Genomic DNA, 18,166 nt, shown 5'->3' on the forward strand with positions numbered 1-18,166 from the left:
GGTGAATCTTTTGGTATATGAATTATAGCTCAATAGAGTTGTTACTTTTTTAGAAAGTCAGTTCTGTGAAAAATGCCATTGGTAATTTGTTAGGGATTGCATTGAATCTGTAGATTGCAGATTGCCTTGGGTAGTATGGTCATTTTAACAATATTGATTCTTCCAATCCAAGAATATCTTTTCATTTGTTTGTGTCCTCTTCAGTTTCTTTCATCATTGTTTTACAGTTTTCAGTGTACAGGTCTTTTGCATCCTTAGGTAGGTTTATTCCTAGATATTTTATTCTTTTTGATGTGATGGTAAATTTGATTGTTTAATTTTCTCTTTCTGATAGTTCATTGCTAGTGTATAGAAGTGAAACAGATTTCTGTGTATTAATATTGTGTCCTGCAACTTTACCAAATTCACTGATGAGCTCTAGTAGTTTTCTGGTGGCATCTTTTGGATTTTCTGTGTATAGTATCATGTCATCTGCAAACAGTGACAGTTGTACTTCTTCCTTTCCAGTTGGATTTCTTTTATTTGTTTTTCTTCTCTGATTGCCGGGGCTAGGACTTCCAAAACTATGTTGAATAAAAGTGGCAAGAGTGGGCATCCTTGTCTTGTTCCTGATCTTAGAGGGAATGCTTTCAGCTTTTCACCTTTCAGTATGATGTTAGCTGTGGGTTTGTCATATGTGGCCTTTATTATGTTGAGGTATGTTACCTCTATGCCCACTTTCTGAAGAGTTTTTTGTTCATCATAAATGGATGCTGAATTTTATCAAAAGCTTTTTCTGCATTACCCACTCATTTACAGTCAATTAATTTATGACCAAGGAGGCAAGAATATACAATGGAGAAAAGACAGTCTCTTCAGTAAGTGGTGCTGGGAAAACTGGACAGCTACATGTAAAAGAATGAAATTAGAACATTCTTTAACACCATATACAGAAATAAACTCCAAATGGATTAAAGACCTAATGTAAAATTGGATACTATAAAACTCCTAGAGGAAAACATAGGCAGAACACTCTGACATAAATTGCAGCAATATTTTTTTTGATCTGTCTTCTAGAGTAATGGAAACAAAAGCAAAATAAACAAATGGGACTTAAACTTAAATGGTTTTGCACAGCAAAGAAAACCATAAGCAAAATGAAAAGACAACCTATGGAATGGGAGAAAATATTTGCAAATGATGCGACTGACAAGGGATTAATTTCCAAAATATACAAACACCTCATACAGCTCAATATCAAAAAATGGGCAGGAAACAAACAGCCCAATCAAAAAATGGACAGGAGTCCTAAGTAGACATTTCTCCAAAGAAGACGTCCAGATGGCCAACAGGCACATGAAAAGGTGCTCCATCAACATTGCTAATTATTACAGAAATGTGAATCAAAACCACAATGAAGTATCACCTCACACTGGTCAGAATGGCCATCATCAAAAAGTCTACAAATAATAAATGCTGGAGAGGGTATGGAGAAAAAGGGACCCTCCTCCACTGTTGGTGGGAATGTAAATTGATACAGCCACTATGGAGAACAGTATGGAGGTTCCTTAAATAACTAAAAATAAAGTGAACCATATGAACCAGCTATTTCACTCCTGGGCATATATCCAGAAAAGATGAAAACTGTAATTGGAAAAGATACATGCACCCCTATGTTCATAGCAGCACTATTCACAGTAGCCAAGACATGGAAACAACCTAAATGTCCATTGACAGAGGAATGGATAAAGAAGATGTTGTACATATAGGTAACATGGAATATTACTCAGCCATGAAAAAGAATGAAATAATGCCATTTGAAGCAACATAGATGGACCTAGAGATTATCATACTAAGTGAAGTAAGTCAGACAGAGAAAGACAAGTATAGTATGGTATAACTTATATGTGGAATCTAAAAGAATGATACAAATGAACTTATTTGCAAAACAAATAGACTCACAGACATAGAAAACAAACTTGTGGTTACCAAAGGGGACAGGGTAGGGGTGATAAATTAGGAGTTTGGGATTAACAGATACACACTACTATAATAAAATAGATAAACAACAAGAACCGACTGTATAGCACAGGAAACTATGTTCCATATCTTGTAATAACCTATAATGGAAAAGAATCTGAAAAAGAATATATATATGTGTGTGTGTGTATATATATATATCTGAATCACTTTGCTGTACACCTGAAACTAACATAACATTGTAAATCAAGTATACTTCAATCAAATTAAAAAAAAAAAAAAGCCAGGGTCATACCTGTAAGGTTTGGTAGAATGGGAGAAAATTAAAATCACAAGTTTATATCTGAAAAACCAATAACTTTTGAAAAGGAGAGTGGCTATATTAACTTTGAATCCTAATAATTTCACTTAAATTAATTATAATAATACGAGTCCTACTCTGTAAGATTAGCTGTGCCTTAGTCACACAAATTCTTGTGTCTGACCCTAAAATCTATACTTCAGCATATTATTCATTTGAATAATATTACTTGATATTTTGTCTTTCAGTTTCTTCAAATATAAAACAACTTTTTAAGAGGTCTGCTAATTACAAGCTGTCGATAAACATAGGTAATTCAGCATTTAAAAAAAACAGTTATAGAAAGATACATACTTTGAGGGAGGTGGAGATAGCAATGAACCGGGGAAGATTATTTTGGGAAAGGAGCTGTTCTTGTGGGGGGGGTTTTGTTTGTTTTGGTTTTGTTTTTTAAATATATCAACTTAGGAATTTCTAGTTTTTCAAAGTGGTGGAAAGTTAGGTTTTAATATGTATAATTGTACTATCTGTTCTGATTGATGATCCAAGGACAGTCTTTTCCCCCCCTTGTTGTATAATACATTTGAGAGGTTAATAACCATTGCCAATTATGGCAAGCAAGACCAAGAAGTGTAGTAGGAAGACTTTCCTGAACCTGAGGAGAATTAGATAAGGTGATTCTGTACTCCTTCCTGGTTTCCTCATCTATTTTCTTCCCAGGTAGACCCTTCTGTAGAAGGCTATTATGGAAGTTTGTTGTGTTGCAAAATGGCAGAGAGAAACTGCTCTCCTACAACCCTAGTTCTTTACTAGTTGCCTAAGAGACCCCGTTGTCTCCATCCTTAACTTCTAGAAACCTCAGAGGCCCAGTGGTGGGGAGCACTCATGCCCTTGGCCTCTTTCTTTCCAGCCACACTTGATTCTTCTTTTCTGGTGGGTGGTGGCAGAATGGGGTCTACAGGCAGAAATTCAGGCCTCCCACCTCTGTCAGATGTGGAAGGAAAGTGAGGTCTCAAATATGAGCCTTGGTCTCTGCAGCAGGTAATCAGGACTCAACCAGTTCACTTCAGGTGGGGTGGGGGGTGTTACAGTACAAGATCTCTTAGGATCTGGGTCATATTTTGGAGGAGTTTTGAGGGGAGATTGGAAGAGAGACGAGCATAAGACGGTGCTATGTGAGAGAAGGAGATGAAAAGGTGGAGTTGTGGGGAAAGGCTTTGGCAGTGTTGGTGAGGGCAACCTGTCATAGTGTTTAAAGAATAAGAGCAAAGAGGTGGAGTTATTTGGAATTAACTTTTCTTTTTTAATTGGGGTATAGTTGCTTTGGAATTAACTTTTATTGACTGAACTGTAGTTCTTTTGAGAGGAGAGACAATGATGTGATAAGCACTTTAGGGAAAAGGTCCTTGGTTTTTATAAAATTATCAAAGATTAAGAATCTAATTTTCATGAAATATTTTAATGGAGCCTATATTTAATACTTTGATAAATCAAAAGCAGTTCTTCACCAGTAAAAATGTTGGGGAATGCTATTTTAGTTGTCAGATATTACTGTGGTCATATTTACTAATGCCTATTGCATGATTCTCTCAACTTGACCTTTTCAATTTTATTTCACAACTGAGGTGCAAAGAAATGAGTTTTTATTATCTTTAGAGGTGATGAGTGCCTCAAAATGTAGTGATGACTGGACTCACAAAAGCATGGGAAGTCTAAATAAAAATGACCCACAATAAGCTTTTATTCAGTGTTTATATGTTTGCTGCATTTTGAAGTTTCTCAGTAGTATTCTGCATTATAATCTGTTTGGAAATGTGTATCTACTGTGATATTATGGAAATTCAGCATTGGTCCTATTGGGGCTTGGCAAGAGATACAGATACGGTTAAGATACAGTGTTGCACATGTACAAAACTAGTGTGATGCCCTCTGACTAGGGATATTAAGCACACCCTCATGGAAGAGGTACATTTGAACTACTGGAGGATGTTCCATTGGAGACAACAGCGTAAGTAAGACATGGAAACAGAGGTGTGAGTGTTCAGGGGTGATATCTGAAGGTCTAGTCTAGAATGTGTAGAATGACTAGGCTGACATAGATGGCATATCTATAATACTTGTAATAGATAAAGCTTGAATGGTAGGTTGGGTTCTTTTATTGGAGGACTTGTAAGGATTAAATATGACTAATTTATTATGCAATATGTGGACAATTAAAATTTTTGAGGTGGAGAATAGCATGGTCAGGGTTTTTTTTTTTTTAGAAATTCACGTTCTTTTATTTATTTATTTATTTATTTATTTTTGGCTGTGTTGGGTCTTCGTTTCTGTGCGAGGGCTTTTTCTAGTTGCGGCAAGTGGGGACCACTCTTCATCGCGGTGCGCGGGCCTCTCACCATCGCGGCCTCTCTTGTTGCGGAGCACAGGCTCCAGACGCGCAGGCACAGCAATTGTGGCTCACGGGCCCAGTTGCTCCGTGGCATGTGGGATCTTCCCAGAGCAGGGCTCGAACCCGTGTCCCCTGCATTGGCAGGCAGATTCTCAACCACTGCGCCACCAGGGAAGCCCCATGGTCGGGGTTTTAAGTGAAGGCGAGTGAATTTGGAAGCAGGTGGACGAGCTGGAGAGCTGTTAGAAGATGAATGCTGGAGACTAGGCAGGAGCTACTGTTGGTTTGAACTAGGTTTGTCATTAGGAATAGAAAGAACATTATGTAGGTAGAACCTAACAAAATTTGGTGCTTAATGGGATGAGAAAAAGGGAGGTTACCCTGATATTGTAGCTTCAATTATTAGGAAATGTATTTTTCTTTCATGCATTCATTCACCATTTATCAAGCTCGGTGGTGGTCTTAACAGACAAGGAATTCAGCAGGAGAAGGAACTAATTTTAGAGTCTGGATGATAAATTGGGTTTTAGATGTGTTGAACTTGTAGTGCTAATAAGATAGCTCTTAGAAGATATTTGAAATTTGGTTCTGGAATTCAAGAAAGTGTGAAACTAGCGATGAGAGCTAGCATTCTGTTAATGGTACTAAACTCATTGTTAATGTATAGAGAAAAATCAAAGTGCTATATGCTCAGGGGCCACCTTGGTAGATCAGATAATATCAGCATGATGATGTGGGAATTTTTGTTTAATCAAATTTGCCCGAAGTCCTTTTCATAGTTGTTATTTTTTTTGCAGTCAGTATTTTTTTAACCAAACAGTATAATCACAAATGTGTAGTAAAGGCTTAATATATGACCTCCTTAACTTTTTGTTTGATTTAACGTTTAAGTAGCAAGCTATTGGTAAAATAAAGCAATATTTCCTTTTAAAAAGGAATGTAAGAAAGGCATTTAAGCAGATCGACCTCTGTTTAGGTCCAATATTACCTTATTGTGTAGTGGTTAATTTACCATAAAACTGTCTTAAGCATTCACTGTAAAGAAATACCATTTCATTTCAACTTTACATTACTTAGTGAATAGAAAAGGTCATTTGGAGGTAATGAATATATTAATTTTCACTAAAAACTTCTAGAAGTTGCTAGAATTTTCACAATGTATTGTATTATACTCTTTTCACAATTTACACATACTTCAATTTTCTTTCCCCTTCTAGTAGAAAAACACTTGTCTCTGTGTTTTCTAATAGAAAAACACTTTGCACTTGTGTTAAACCTATCAGTGGACACCATTGCAGTGTTCAGTAGCTGAAGACTCATACAAATTATAACCCCCTCTTTAAAAAAAATCAACAGGTTAAAATACCACTTGCCTATTGTTCAGATTTCATCAGCTTCTTCATCACTGAAGTTAGTTGGCATTTGTGCAAACAATGAAATAAAGAGGTTGGCATTTATGATTACTGAACAAAAGGTATCAAATATCAAAAAATTTCTGACTTGGTACACTTAATGTAATTTTCTTTGTGGTGTTATAGGTTAACAGTTGAGGAGTGTCACTCACTTTTTTTTTTTAGTATTTGGAGGAATGCATCTGTCAAGGGGAAATTTTTATCAAGCACTCATTTTCTGACTTGCAAATAATTCTTTGTTTTAAGCAGTAGAGGCTAACAGTGTGCTTCTCAGACTTTAGCATGCATAATAATTGCCTGGAGAGTTTAGTGAAACAGATTCTAGAGTCCCGCTCTGTAGGTTTGAGACGGGGCCATCTTCTAACGAACTCTCAGATAATGCTGATGCTGCAAATCTGATGACCGCATTTTGAGTTGCGCTGAGCTGACACAATGTGACAGTCACTCCAGAGTTAGGAATTTTGAAAGCACTTGGATTTACTCTATGGAGAAAATCTAAAGTCAAAATAAAATGTTTTATATTGAACAAACCCATTGCCATAAAATCTCAGCTAGTCAGAATTAAGAGTCCATAATTAAAATATTAGTTATCAATTAGATAGTCAGTTAGGAAGTAGATAGCACATACCAATTCTGTTAAAAAATTATTTTCTGTATATCTTTTGTAGTGTCATGAGTGATCCTTTATTTTTGTATCAAGACAGTTTCTTAATCTTTTGTTTGTGTTCATTTTTCTCATCCTCAATGAGTGGCTTGGGGATTTGAAAACCATAGGTCTATATAATTGAATAGTTTTCCCCACATGTGAGGCAGTTACATAGACCATAAAGTTGTGAGTGTCAAGTCAATTAAGAATAGTAAAATAGCACTTTGCTAAAACTTTGGAGATAGACAGCTTTGTCCTATTATAATAAAGAATCACAGAGAGATACTCTCTCAGTATTTTTAGTATTGTGACATATTTATCATTCTAATTTTGAATGTACTTTAGTCCTGTACTCAGCAACACTAAACTTTTTTAAATGTTTTAAAGTTTTTGGAGGTTGGCATATGTACTTGAAAGTAAATAAAACTATATTTCCATAAACTAGGCTGTAATTCAAACTTTTCACTAATTCATATCTGTCTTTTCATTAGTTTTCTATGTTTTTATTGTACTTTTCTGTTTAATATTGAAAGAAATTTCTCATTTTTCCTTTATGGCTTAGAAAGATTCATTAAATTCCTTTTAAAACATTTAGACATGTTTGAAGGTATTTTTCTATGAGACATGGTCAACATACACTGAAAAATGCATGGATATTAAGTGTTCAGTTTAGTGAAATTTGATACCATGTTGCTACCACCCCAAACAAGATACAGAACATTTGTTTTTCCAGAAAATTCTCTAATGTCCCTTTCTAGTTAATTTATATCCCCTATACCCTGTTCCAACCTGGAAACCAATGTTTAACTTTTATCACTATAGTCATCCCTAGGTATTCTTGGGGGATTGGTTCAGGACATCCTGAGGATACCAAAAGCCAAGGATGTTCAAGTCCTTTATATAGAATGGCATATCCAGAGATATGGAGGGCCAACTGTATAGATTTAATTTTGCCTGAATTTGGATTTCATATCAGTGTAATCATATACTATGTACCCTTTGTTCTTGCTTCTTTTGCTCAACATAATATTTAATTAATTAATTAATTTAGGCCACACCAGGACATGTGAGATCTTAGTTCCCCAACAAGGGATTGAACCCATGCCCCCTACAGCAGAAACGTGGAGTCTTAACCACTGGACCACCAGGGAAGTCCCAACATAATGTTTTAGATATTCATCTGTGTTATTATTGAGTGTATCATAGTTTTTTTCTTTTATGTTGTTGAATAGTATTCCCCTATGGATATACTATAGTTTATCCATTCTCCTGTTGATAGACATTTATGGTTCCAGGTTGTGGTTGTTATGAATAAGAGTGTTAGTACATTCTTTGATAAGTCTTTTTGTGGACATACATTTTTATGTTTTATTTCTCTTAGGTAACTATCCAGAAGTGGATTTGCTTGACCACAGAGTAGATATGTGTGTTTGTTTATAACAAATTGCCAAATTGTTTCCTGCCAGCAACATATGAGTTATTCCATATTCTCATCAGCATTTAGTGTCATCAGTCTTTTTTTTTTTAATAAATTTATTTATTTATGTATTTATTTATTTATTTTTGGCTGCCTTGGGTCTTCTTTGCTGCACGCGGGCTTTCTCTAGTTGCGGCGAGTGGGGGCCACTCTTCGTTGCGGTGCGCGGGCTTCTCATTGCGGTGGCTTCTCTTGTTGCGGAGCACGGGTTCTAGGCGCATGGGCTTCAGTAGTTGTGGCACTCGGGCTTGGTAGTTGTGGCACGTGGCTCTAGAGCACAGGCTCAGTAGTTGTGGCGCACGGGCTTAGCTGCTCCGTGGCATGTGGGATCTTCCCGGACCAGGGTTTGAACCCATGTCCCCTGCATTGGCAGATGGATTCTTAACCACTGCACCACCAGGGAAGTCCCCATCAGTCTTTTTTATTTGAGCTATTCTATTAGGTGTTTAAAAGTATCTCGTGATTTTAATTTACATTTCCCTGATAACTAATGAAAAGGTTTGAATGTACATTCGTGTGTAATTGTCTATTCATGTCTTCTTTTGAAAAACGTCTGTTCAAGTTTTTCCCCCTGACTTTTAATTAGTATGTCTTTTTACCATCGATTTATAGGATTTTTGTTTGTTTGTTTGTTTGTTTATTCTGGATACAAGTCCTCTGTTAGATAATTATTTAGCCAGTATTTTTTTCACAGACTGTGGCTTGTCTGTTTACTTTCTTAATGGTATCTTTGATGAGCAGAAAATTTTAAAATTTGATGAAGTTCAGTTTATCTATTTTGTTTCATTATAGTTTGTGCTTTTTGTCAAAGCAGTCCCTGCCAAGGGACAAAGATATTCTCTTGTGTTTCCTTCTAGAAGCTTTATGGTTCTGTGTTTTACATTTATATCTATGATTCATCTTGAATTAATTTTTGTGTATGTAATGAGATTGGGATTGAGGTTAATTTTTTTCCACATGGACATCCAGTTGTTTCAACATCATTTGTTCTAGATTGTCCTTTCCCAATTGAAAGCTGCCTTGGCACCTTTGTTGAAAATCAAGTGACTGTATACATATGGTCTAGTTCTAGACTCTTCTGTTCCACTGTCTATTTGTATATGTTTATGCCAGTACTACAGTCTTGATTACCATAGCTTTATATTAAGTCATGAAATCATGTAAGTCCTTCAACTTTGTACTTTTTGAAGATTCTTTTGCCTGTTCTAGATCCTTTGTTTTTCCATGTAAATATTATAATCATCTTGTCTACTCCTTCAAAGTGGCTCACTGGAATTCTATAGGAATTGCATAAAATTTTTGTATCAGTTTAGGAAAAATGGACATGATCTTTCCATCATGAACATATTATTTCTTTCCATTTATTTCCCTTTTTTTGCCCTTGAGGCTATTGTAATTGGTAATTTCTTAAACTTTAATTTTCCAATTATTTGTTGAAAGATTTGCTGATTTCTTAGTTTTGAGTTCCTTGCTTCTAGGTGACTTAAGTTCTTCCAATTCCAGCAAAATGCATTTCAGTTTAGTACTGGTTGCAAATAGAAGTTAAAATAAATGAACTTTGCAACATTGATTTTAGTACATACCTATTCTGTTAATTAAGAGTATCAGTATTTTCTGTATTTGATTGGTGAGTGTTTTCCTCAGAACTCCCTGCTGTTTGTATGATTTAGCTGGCGTTTTTCTAAAGTAAGGAAGCACATGCTATCTTTTTGTGGCTGTTTCTGGCTCCTCAGTTAGTAAGCCAGCCCCTGGAACACAGGATGCTATAGATTTTCTGTCTTTCATTTGGTCATTGAGTGAATGAAGTAGGAATAGCTTTGGGCTCTCAACAGTGGGAAAGTTTGGCTAGTGGGATTCAAAGTAAAGAAGAGCAAAGAATAAGCCTTGATGGGACTTGCTGGTGGTGCAGTGGATAAGAATCCTCCTGCCAATGCAGGGGACACGGGTTCAAGCCCTGGTCCGGGAAGATCCCACGTGCCGTGGAGCATCTAAGCCCATGTGCCACAACTACTGAGCCTGCACACCTAGAGCCCGTGCTCTGCAACAAGAGAAGTCACTGCAATGAGAAGCCCGTGCTGCAACGAAGAGTAGCCCCCGCTCGCTGCAACTAGGGAAAGCCTGCACGGAGCAATGAAGACCCAACACAGACAAAAAAAAAAAAAAAAAAAACAACCTTAAAAAATAAAATAAAATAAGCCTTGACAACAGAGGAAAATGACTGTGGTCCTTGTGGTGCTAGTGAATGCTTGAGCCTACCTCTCATGGGAGGGCTCCAATATAGAAATAGTAGGAAAAAATTAACATTCATTGGGATCAGAAAGTCTTGGAACCTAGTATTAGAGGCTTGATTTTTGTGCGCAATAAAGAATCTTTGCAGATTTTAAGTTAAGAATGTGCATAATGGACTTCCCTGGTGGCACAGTGGTTAAGAATCCATCTGCCAATGCAGGGGTCACGGGTTGGAGCCCTGGTCTGGGAAGATCCCACATGCCGCGGAGCAAGTAAGCCCGTGTGCCACAACTACTGAGCCTGTGCTCCAGAGCCCGTGAGCCACAACTACTGAGCCCTTGTGCCACAACTACTGAAGCCCGCACGCCTAGAGCCCGTGCTCTGCAACAAGAGAAGCCACCACAGTGAGAAGCCTGCGCACCTCAACGAAGAGTAGCCCCCCCTCACTGCAACTAGAGAAAGCCTGTGTGCAGCAATGAAGACCCAACTCAGCCAAAAATAAATAAATTAAATTTATATATATAAAAAATGTACATAATAATGACACCATTTTATTAATAGACCTTTAACTGAAATATCTTTAGAAGTTGTTGTGTCTGTTATATTCTAGTTTTAAACCGTAGATGTATTTAGATTGTGTATAATTTCTTGTGGCCGCTGAAATAAATTACCACAGACTTGGTGGCTTAAAACAACAGAAATTTATTCTTTCACAGTTCTGGAGGCTAGAAGTCCAAAATCAGTATAACTGGGCCAAAATCAAAGTATTGGCTGGGCCACCATTCCTCTAGAGGCTCTAGGGGGAGAGTCCATTCCTTGTCTCTTTTAGCATCTCGTGGCTGCCAGCATTCCTTGGCTTATGGTCTCATCACTCCAGTCTTTAAGGCCAGTACTTAAAATCTCTCTGCACAGTCTTCACATCACCTTCCCCTCTGTGTGTCACATCTCCCTCTGCCTCTTTCTTATAAAAATTCTTTGATTATATTTAGGACCCACCTGGACAGTTCAGTATGATCTTCCCAATCTTTAACTTAATTCACGTCTGCAAAGACCCCTTTTCCAAATGAGGTAACATTTACAGGAACTAGGGATTAGGACCTGATATTTTTGGGGGCTGTTATCAGCCTACCGCAGAACATTATCTTTTTTAGACCTTCATTTTGTTCTGGAACTTGCTGTCAAAGCAGATTGGACTGAGGCTTTTGGTACCCCAAATGACATACTTATTTTCTTGCTATAACTTCCATTTTTTAATTAAAACCTATATCACAGCACAAAATTTATTGCATTCTATTAGCACAACAGAATAGATCTAAAAGCCTCAGATGGTGAATTACTTACTTAAAATAATAGGAAAATACCAAATTAGGGAAAATGATTGAATTGTGCTTTGACTACCATAGAACTGATACATGACTCAAAATTTAGTGATAGCTTTTAGTTTTGGGCAGTCAGGAACTAAGTCTTGGTTTTGTAGGGCTTTCTTGGTCTGGTTGGTGTATAATTAGTCCAGTGTGTTCTGTTCCTTGTACCAACCACTACTGGTTTCTTTAGTGGCCTATTAGAAATTACCTATCTTCTAGTCTGTACTTCTGTGATACAGCTGCTAGATTAGAATGATTTCTCTAGGGCCTTGCTCAATGTTTGCGGCATACTGAGATTGCGTTTTCACGTGTAAGTATTGATACATCTTAAATGCATACTAGTGGTGTATTTGAGCATGTTGCATGAAATAACATTGATTCATACCAAACTTGTTATACAGAACTTCTTCACATAGTGTTAGAAGAAGGGTTAGGTAGAGAACTTAATATACCCTACTCTATTTTGGCTTTGGTACATTACTTAATATCCTAGCTTTAAGGATTGCTTAAACCTCAGTATGGGAATAACTTTCATGAGCATCATTCGATAAATCATGGCCTAAAAAAGATGAAACAATAAAGCCTAAGTTTCCTTTTCTTCAGTCGTCATATTAATTAGCTTAAATATTTAAATATTAATAGCTGATAGATTTGGGCATAGGAGGAGAAGAAGAGAAATAGTTTCCCAGAGGGAAAATGGAAGCCTGATTCTCTTTGTTTGCCCTATAATCTTTCTCCCAGCATACATGATGTTCATTAGTTCTTCTGGGCAACCAAATATCACAATAGCCTTTGCTCTGCTAGTGAGGATCACCAGCAGTGTGGGGAAAGTTCAGCATGAAAACAAATGTAAGAAAGATTTACTAATGAATTAATTTGTATTCAAATGTTTTATTGAGTTCTTCAAAATTGTTTCTTACAAATCTGCCCTAAAATAACCATTTTTCAATACAAATTTGTGTTTGGGGATTTTTAACTTTAAAATCTTCAGGGCTGAGCCAGAAGATGAGAAGTGTTTTAATTTAAAGTAATAATTGTATAATTTCAAAAGAAAAGCTGGTAGTCCATTGTTATGATATCTACAGCCAAGCATATTGTATAAGGAGAGCTTCATACTCTGTAGAGTTTGTACTCTTCCTCTGTCAGGTCCTGCTCGTCTGCATGTACCTATTTCTGTTTGTGTTAGTCATCCTCTCTGGGTAAATTGTCCATGAGACCAGTGATTCCATCAGCAAATTATCCAGAAAATGCTGTCTTTGCACATTGTGACAGATCATGTCACTGGTGGATTTATAGCTACTCCAGTGCTCTAATTAACCTGGCAGTTGTCTCCGGTGCCCAACACTGTTGTCTCGTTGCTTGGCATGTTGGTTTTCATCTTCTCATTACCTTCTCTCTTAACTAAAGCTCAGATTTAGAGGTTTTTTTTTAACCTAAACCCCCCCCCCCCGACCCTCTCTACTCATCACCCTGCCCCCCTTGTTTTTGATTGGCAGTATCATCCAGATAAACAAAGTACAGATGTACCAGCAGGAACAGTGGAGGAATGTATACAGAAGTTCATCGAAGTTGATCAGGCATGGAAAATTCTAGGGAATGAAGAGACAAAAAAAGAGTATGACCTGCAGCGGCATGGTAGGTACTTGTGGTGAGGAGCCCCAGCACGTTGGCAGCTCTGTGAAGCACAGTCTGCAGCCATTTCTGGGGGACGCTTTCCAGCATTTGCACCATGTTGTTATTGCCTCCTTTACTCCTTCCCTCCGTCACTGTTTTTAATTATGCCCTTATTCTTAGTAGTGATTACTGTGTATCCATTGAAAAGTCAGCAAAACTACTAGCATGTGGCTTCTTGTGAAGCCATGAAAGCTACTTTTTATAACTAATGAAAAATGCTTAATTACACATTCCTAATAAATTGTTTTTTATGTTTAAAAACTTCTTTTTATTAATTTAAATTATGTACTGATTAAAATTTTCATTGAGTACTTTTAAGACTATATACTGTATAAATGACAATCTATAGGAAGATACTATAAAGGATAACATCTTAAAGCACTCTTTGCTGTCTCTGAACTTGTTTTAGGCTAGGTTTTCATGATTATCTCCTGGATAAACTATATTCCTTGTAAGATTGCTATAAATGATATCTTAGGAACGCACATTTCCTAAGCAATTTTAAAAGTCATTTCTTTTATGCATTTTAGAAAATAGCTTCTTAAAACAGTGACAAGCTCTTGTGAGATAGAAAGGGACAAATATAGGTCAGGTTTGTCACACATGGACTGCAGTTACACGAAGTGATAGGCTGTCTTTCAGCACTGGCCTTGGAATAGGAGTCCCTCAGCCTTCTATCTGAACCTTCAATATGCACCCTACATGCTAATGGGGGGAGTCAATAATCAGCCACAGCCTGTGGGGAAAACAATTGCACTCTGCCATAGCGCACCAGGCTCAGCATTGACTCACATGTGTTGATAAAAGCTCACTGTCTCTGTACTTGATTATTGAATCTCCTCCCATGCCCTGCACCAGTACACGATCAAACCTAACAAAATGATTGTAAGGCTCCTACTACTAAGGTTATGAAAATTTGATTTGAGAAATAAGGCTTTATTTCTAAGATACAACATTATAGGTTAAAGCCAACAATATATATAGAATATCCATATCTATTTTCAGAGGGAGTTGTATCAATAAAATTAAGTCTTTCTTACAGTTAGTGTGTGATTCCTTTGTGGAAAGACTTCATAAGCAATTTGCTTATGTACTGGAGTATTAGTTTTTAATAGTCACTTTCATAGTACTAATCATCTCTAAAGCCCTTCTACTTTTTTAAGACTGATGAACTTATCAGTACTTTTTAAAAAACGTTAAGAAACCAATAAATATACCTTTGCAATGAATTTGGATTAATTTTCAAATATGGCTTGAATATTGGGTCCTCCTCCTATTTGGTGCATTTATGTGCGTCTTTCCAATGTTGTATTTCTTCTGTAAATTCTTGTACTTCCGGCAAAAGAATGTAGAGGTGGTTTCATTTGAGGATGAATTCTATCCATAGATACATCTTTTTGACCTTGCTTCACATGGTAAAATTTCTGTGAAAGTGTAGAAATTAATAAACATGGATATATTGTATGTGAGAAGTTACCTATGTTTCTAAAGTGACCAAGTTCTACTGTAGATGACAGTCTCTCATGGTGCTTTGCACGTCTTTACCAGTCTTTATTCTGGGGTGCCGATTTGCTTAAGGTGAGGATAATCCACAAAACTGTATCTTAAGGAGTGTAGGGTGTGTACTTGCACTGTCGCTCTGCATTTTTGCCACTCCACAGCTTGGTATTATTAAGAACTTATCAGTGAAACTGACTAGAAACCTACTGTCGACAGAGAAAAGAGGTAGGGAGAGATGAGGAATCAAAAAATATTCTCCCTTGCTAGGGTATTGGGTGGGTAAGACCAGAAATGGGAGAAATAGTAAGCAGGGTTAAAAGTGAGCACTAGAATTACATGAAGGAGGTTTAAGAGATGTTAGAAGAATAACCAGCATCTTCAAGCCTTTCTCATTGCCTTTGAGAAGTCTTTGGAAATGTGGATTTCTTTTGAGCTTTGAATCCTTGATTTGGAGGTTTTAATGGAAGGAGCTCTAGCCTACTGCATCTCAGGAGATTCATGTAACTCATTGATGAGGTCACAACAAAGTTTAGACAAACCAAATACAGTGAGATTGGGCTTGATTCATGATTCTGATAAATAGGCAGATCTTCTGGGAATTTATATGATGTCTGTCTGCTTTGCATGTTTTTCAGGCGGGTGAGCTTTTCTAGAAGGACAGTAGAAATACAAATTTTCATGACATTTTAGTACCTCAGATCTAAATATTTCCTTCATTACCAGAGGCTCCAAATAGTGAGAATGCTTTGTTTCAGTTTTAAATTGAGATTGGCTTGCTGTTTAGATAGGGAATTAGAAGTTTCTTATCCAGATACAACTTGCTGGTTTTAAGCCTTTCATACTAGAGCTATTTCAAAAATCTCATAATAAACCTGGTTTTGTATTGTCATTTCTCTTGATTACCGACATTAATTTTTCCTTCTTTACCCGTCTTCAATAAGTGGCTCCTCGAAAGAAGGAAATGAACTTGAACTTGTCACACTGAGGATTTAGATTTGATAGAAGGAAAAACTTTGAGAGTGATAATTTGTTGAAGACCAGGATAGGTTACCGAGAGAGAGAAGTTGTTATAACCAGGTCAAAGCACTCTTTTTTTCTGGGTCACCCCCTGGGGACATGGAAATAGCTTTGTTATACAGAACCCTTTTTGCATGTGGTGATAGTTCATTGTAGAACTTTCTTTTCATGGTGTGTGCTTTAAATATGTTTGTTTCCTGCCCTGCATTAACGTATAGTATAAAATAAGTTTGTGTTCTATATACTTGGGAAGGAGGCAGGAGATGTTTTATTGGCGGATGTTGAACACTTTCTCATATTTCACAGCTCAAAGTTGGTGCTCTTTTGTAAGGAAAGCCTCATAGTATTACCTACAACCATTTATTTCTGTAAAAGATCGTTTAAAGGAGCCCTTGAAATCCATATTTTTTGCTTCACAAAAGAAATTATCAAAAGAAATAGTCTAGGATAGGTGACCTAAAGTAAAGTACCTGTGTTTTTTCTCCCTCATTTACACTTCTGTATTCTTGGTTGACATTTTAGGGCAGTGTTGGCCAGGCTCATTAGAAAAGCAAACCTAATAAAAGATTAGTAATATTCAGTTCCCAGATATTATACATTTTGAAAGCAGTGTTAACTAGTGAATTTAATCAGTTAGTTCCAGTTGGACATATTTACCTTATTGTTTTTAAGGATGCTTCCAAAGACTGCTTCCCAGGTTCCCTTGAAAGGCATGTAGTTATTCAAGGTTAGGCTTTGCACTTCATACAACCAGATGAACACTTTGGAAAATCTTTTTAGGATTTATAAAATGTTCATATGAATAATATCTGTTGAATAGATTTTTGTGCCTTTATAATTCTTGTGGGGAGTTTTCTCATATATTAAGCACATTTAAAAACATGTCAGAAGTATATCATGAGAAGAATAGGGATCGTGATTCAATAGCTTTGTAGTGTGAGTCACACAGATCTCTGATGTCTCGGTGGCTGTGTGGAGTGACACAGCTTATGAGTTAGGTTACTTCACTGTGATCTGAAGAGGAACAGACCTTCAAATGAAGTCAGTCAAATTAAATTATGTTGTAAAAAAATAAGTGGATTGTGTCTGGAGTCCTTGGTGGTATATTGTTTTATATTAAGATGTACCTTGTTTCTCTGTTAGTGAATTAGTTTGGTGATGTGGAGCCTTCACGCTACACAATTGGCCAAGTGCTTGGATACCCAAGACAGCTGGGCTCTGAAGAGGATTGAGCCAAACGTTGTAAAGTTAGTGTCTTTACTTAAACCTAATCAGCTATACTCTCCTTACCTAGATACAAAAGGTCGTTGCAGTTGTTGTATTATACAGTTCACTCCATCCCTTTATTAGGATAAATATTTGAGAATGGGAGATAAATAAGTAAATCTTGGACCAGATGAGGAACGTACCTTAAAACCCCACCAACATTTATGTGTCAGAGAACTGAATCAACATGTAATTTCTTAAATTTAAAATAAAAGTACTTGCTGAAAAGCAAGTTAACACTAAAGACTGATTAACTCCATAAGAAGCGAATTAATACTTTTAAATGTAGACAATACGAATTTGGGTTACCTGTTTGGAATCATGACTTAAGGCCAGTGGGTGTTTGTGTAAATTATGTGCTAAAACTGACCCTTATAAAATACTTGTATTAGTCAGATTAGGGTTTCCATTTATGGTCATATCAGTTTTTCCATTTGATTTTAGGAATTTGAAAATTGGCTATAAAAATGTGCTTCAGGTAAAACTTGAAGATAAGCATCAGGGGGCATGTCTTTTTGGTGACTGTTTCTGGGAAAAGTAAGTATGTGAAATGATGCAGAAAATCCATCTAGACAGTTAGGGACTTGCATTTCTTCAGAGAGGGAAGATAATATAGATAAAACTTTCTGTGAGGGTCCTCTTGCTTCATCTTCTTTGTCATAAGAAGGTGACTACTCGCATTATTTGTTACTTTTACTTGAATACAAATAACTGCCTTTGCAATGACAATGTATTTTAAGATCATTTCTCAATGATTTTGAATAAAAATTTGGCTAGTTTCAAATAATGCTATAGAAACCTATGGGCAAGATTATAGTTATAATCCTGTAATACTTGGACATAATTGGAAGTTTTGATTTAATAACAGAGAAAATGTAGGATTTTAGGAAGTTTGTGTCTCCGTCTTTAACCTCTTTCCCAATTTCTACTTG

The 18,166-nt window shown here is 36.6% G+C and overlaps 1 protein-coding gene across 3 annotated transcripts in view; it reads left to right on the plus strand.

The window, feature by feature from the left end:
- Positions 1 to 18,166, plus strand: part of DNAJC24 (DnaJ heat shock protein family (Hsp40) member C24) — a 57,943-nt gene that overhangs the window by 23,378 nt on the left and 16,399 nt on the right. For all 3 annotated transcript variants that reach the window (XM_036860078.1, XM_036860080.1, XM_036860079.1), the window contains exon 3: positions 13,274 to 13,412. In XM_036860078.1, coding sequence (XP_036715973.1) covers positions 13,274 to 13,412 — 139 coding nt within the window. The remainder of the gene's footprint in view (positions 1 to 13,273; positions 13,413 to 18,166) is intronic.

The sequence above is a fragment of the Balaenoptera musculus genome, chromosome 8 (assembly GCF_009873245.2).
Source record: "Balaenoptera musculus isolate JJ_BM4_2016_0621 chromosome 8, mBalMus1.pri.v3, whole genome shotgun sequence".
NCBI lineage: Eukaryota > Metazoa > Chordata > Mammalia > Artiodactyla > Balaenopteridae > Balaenoptera > Balaenoptera musculus.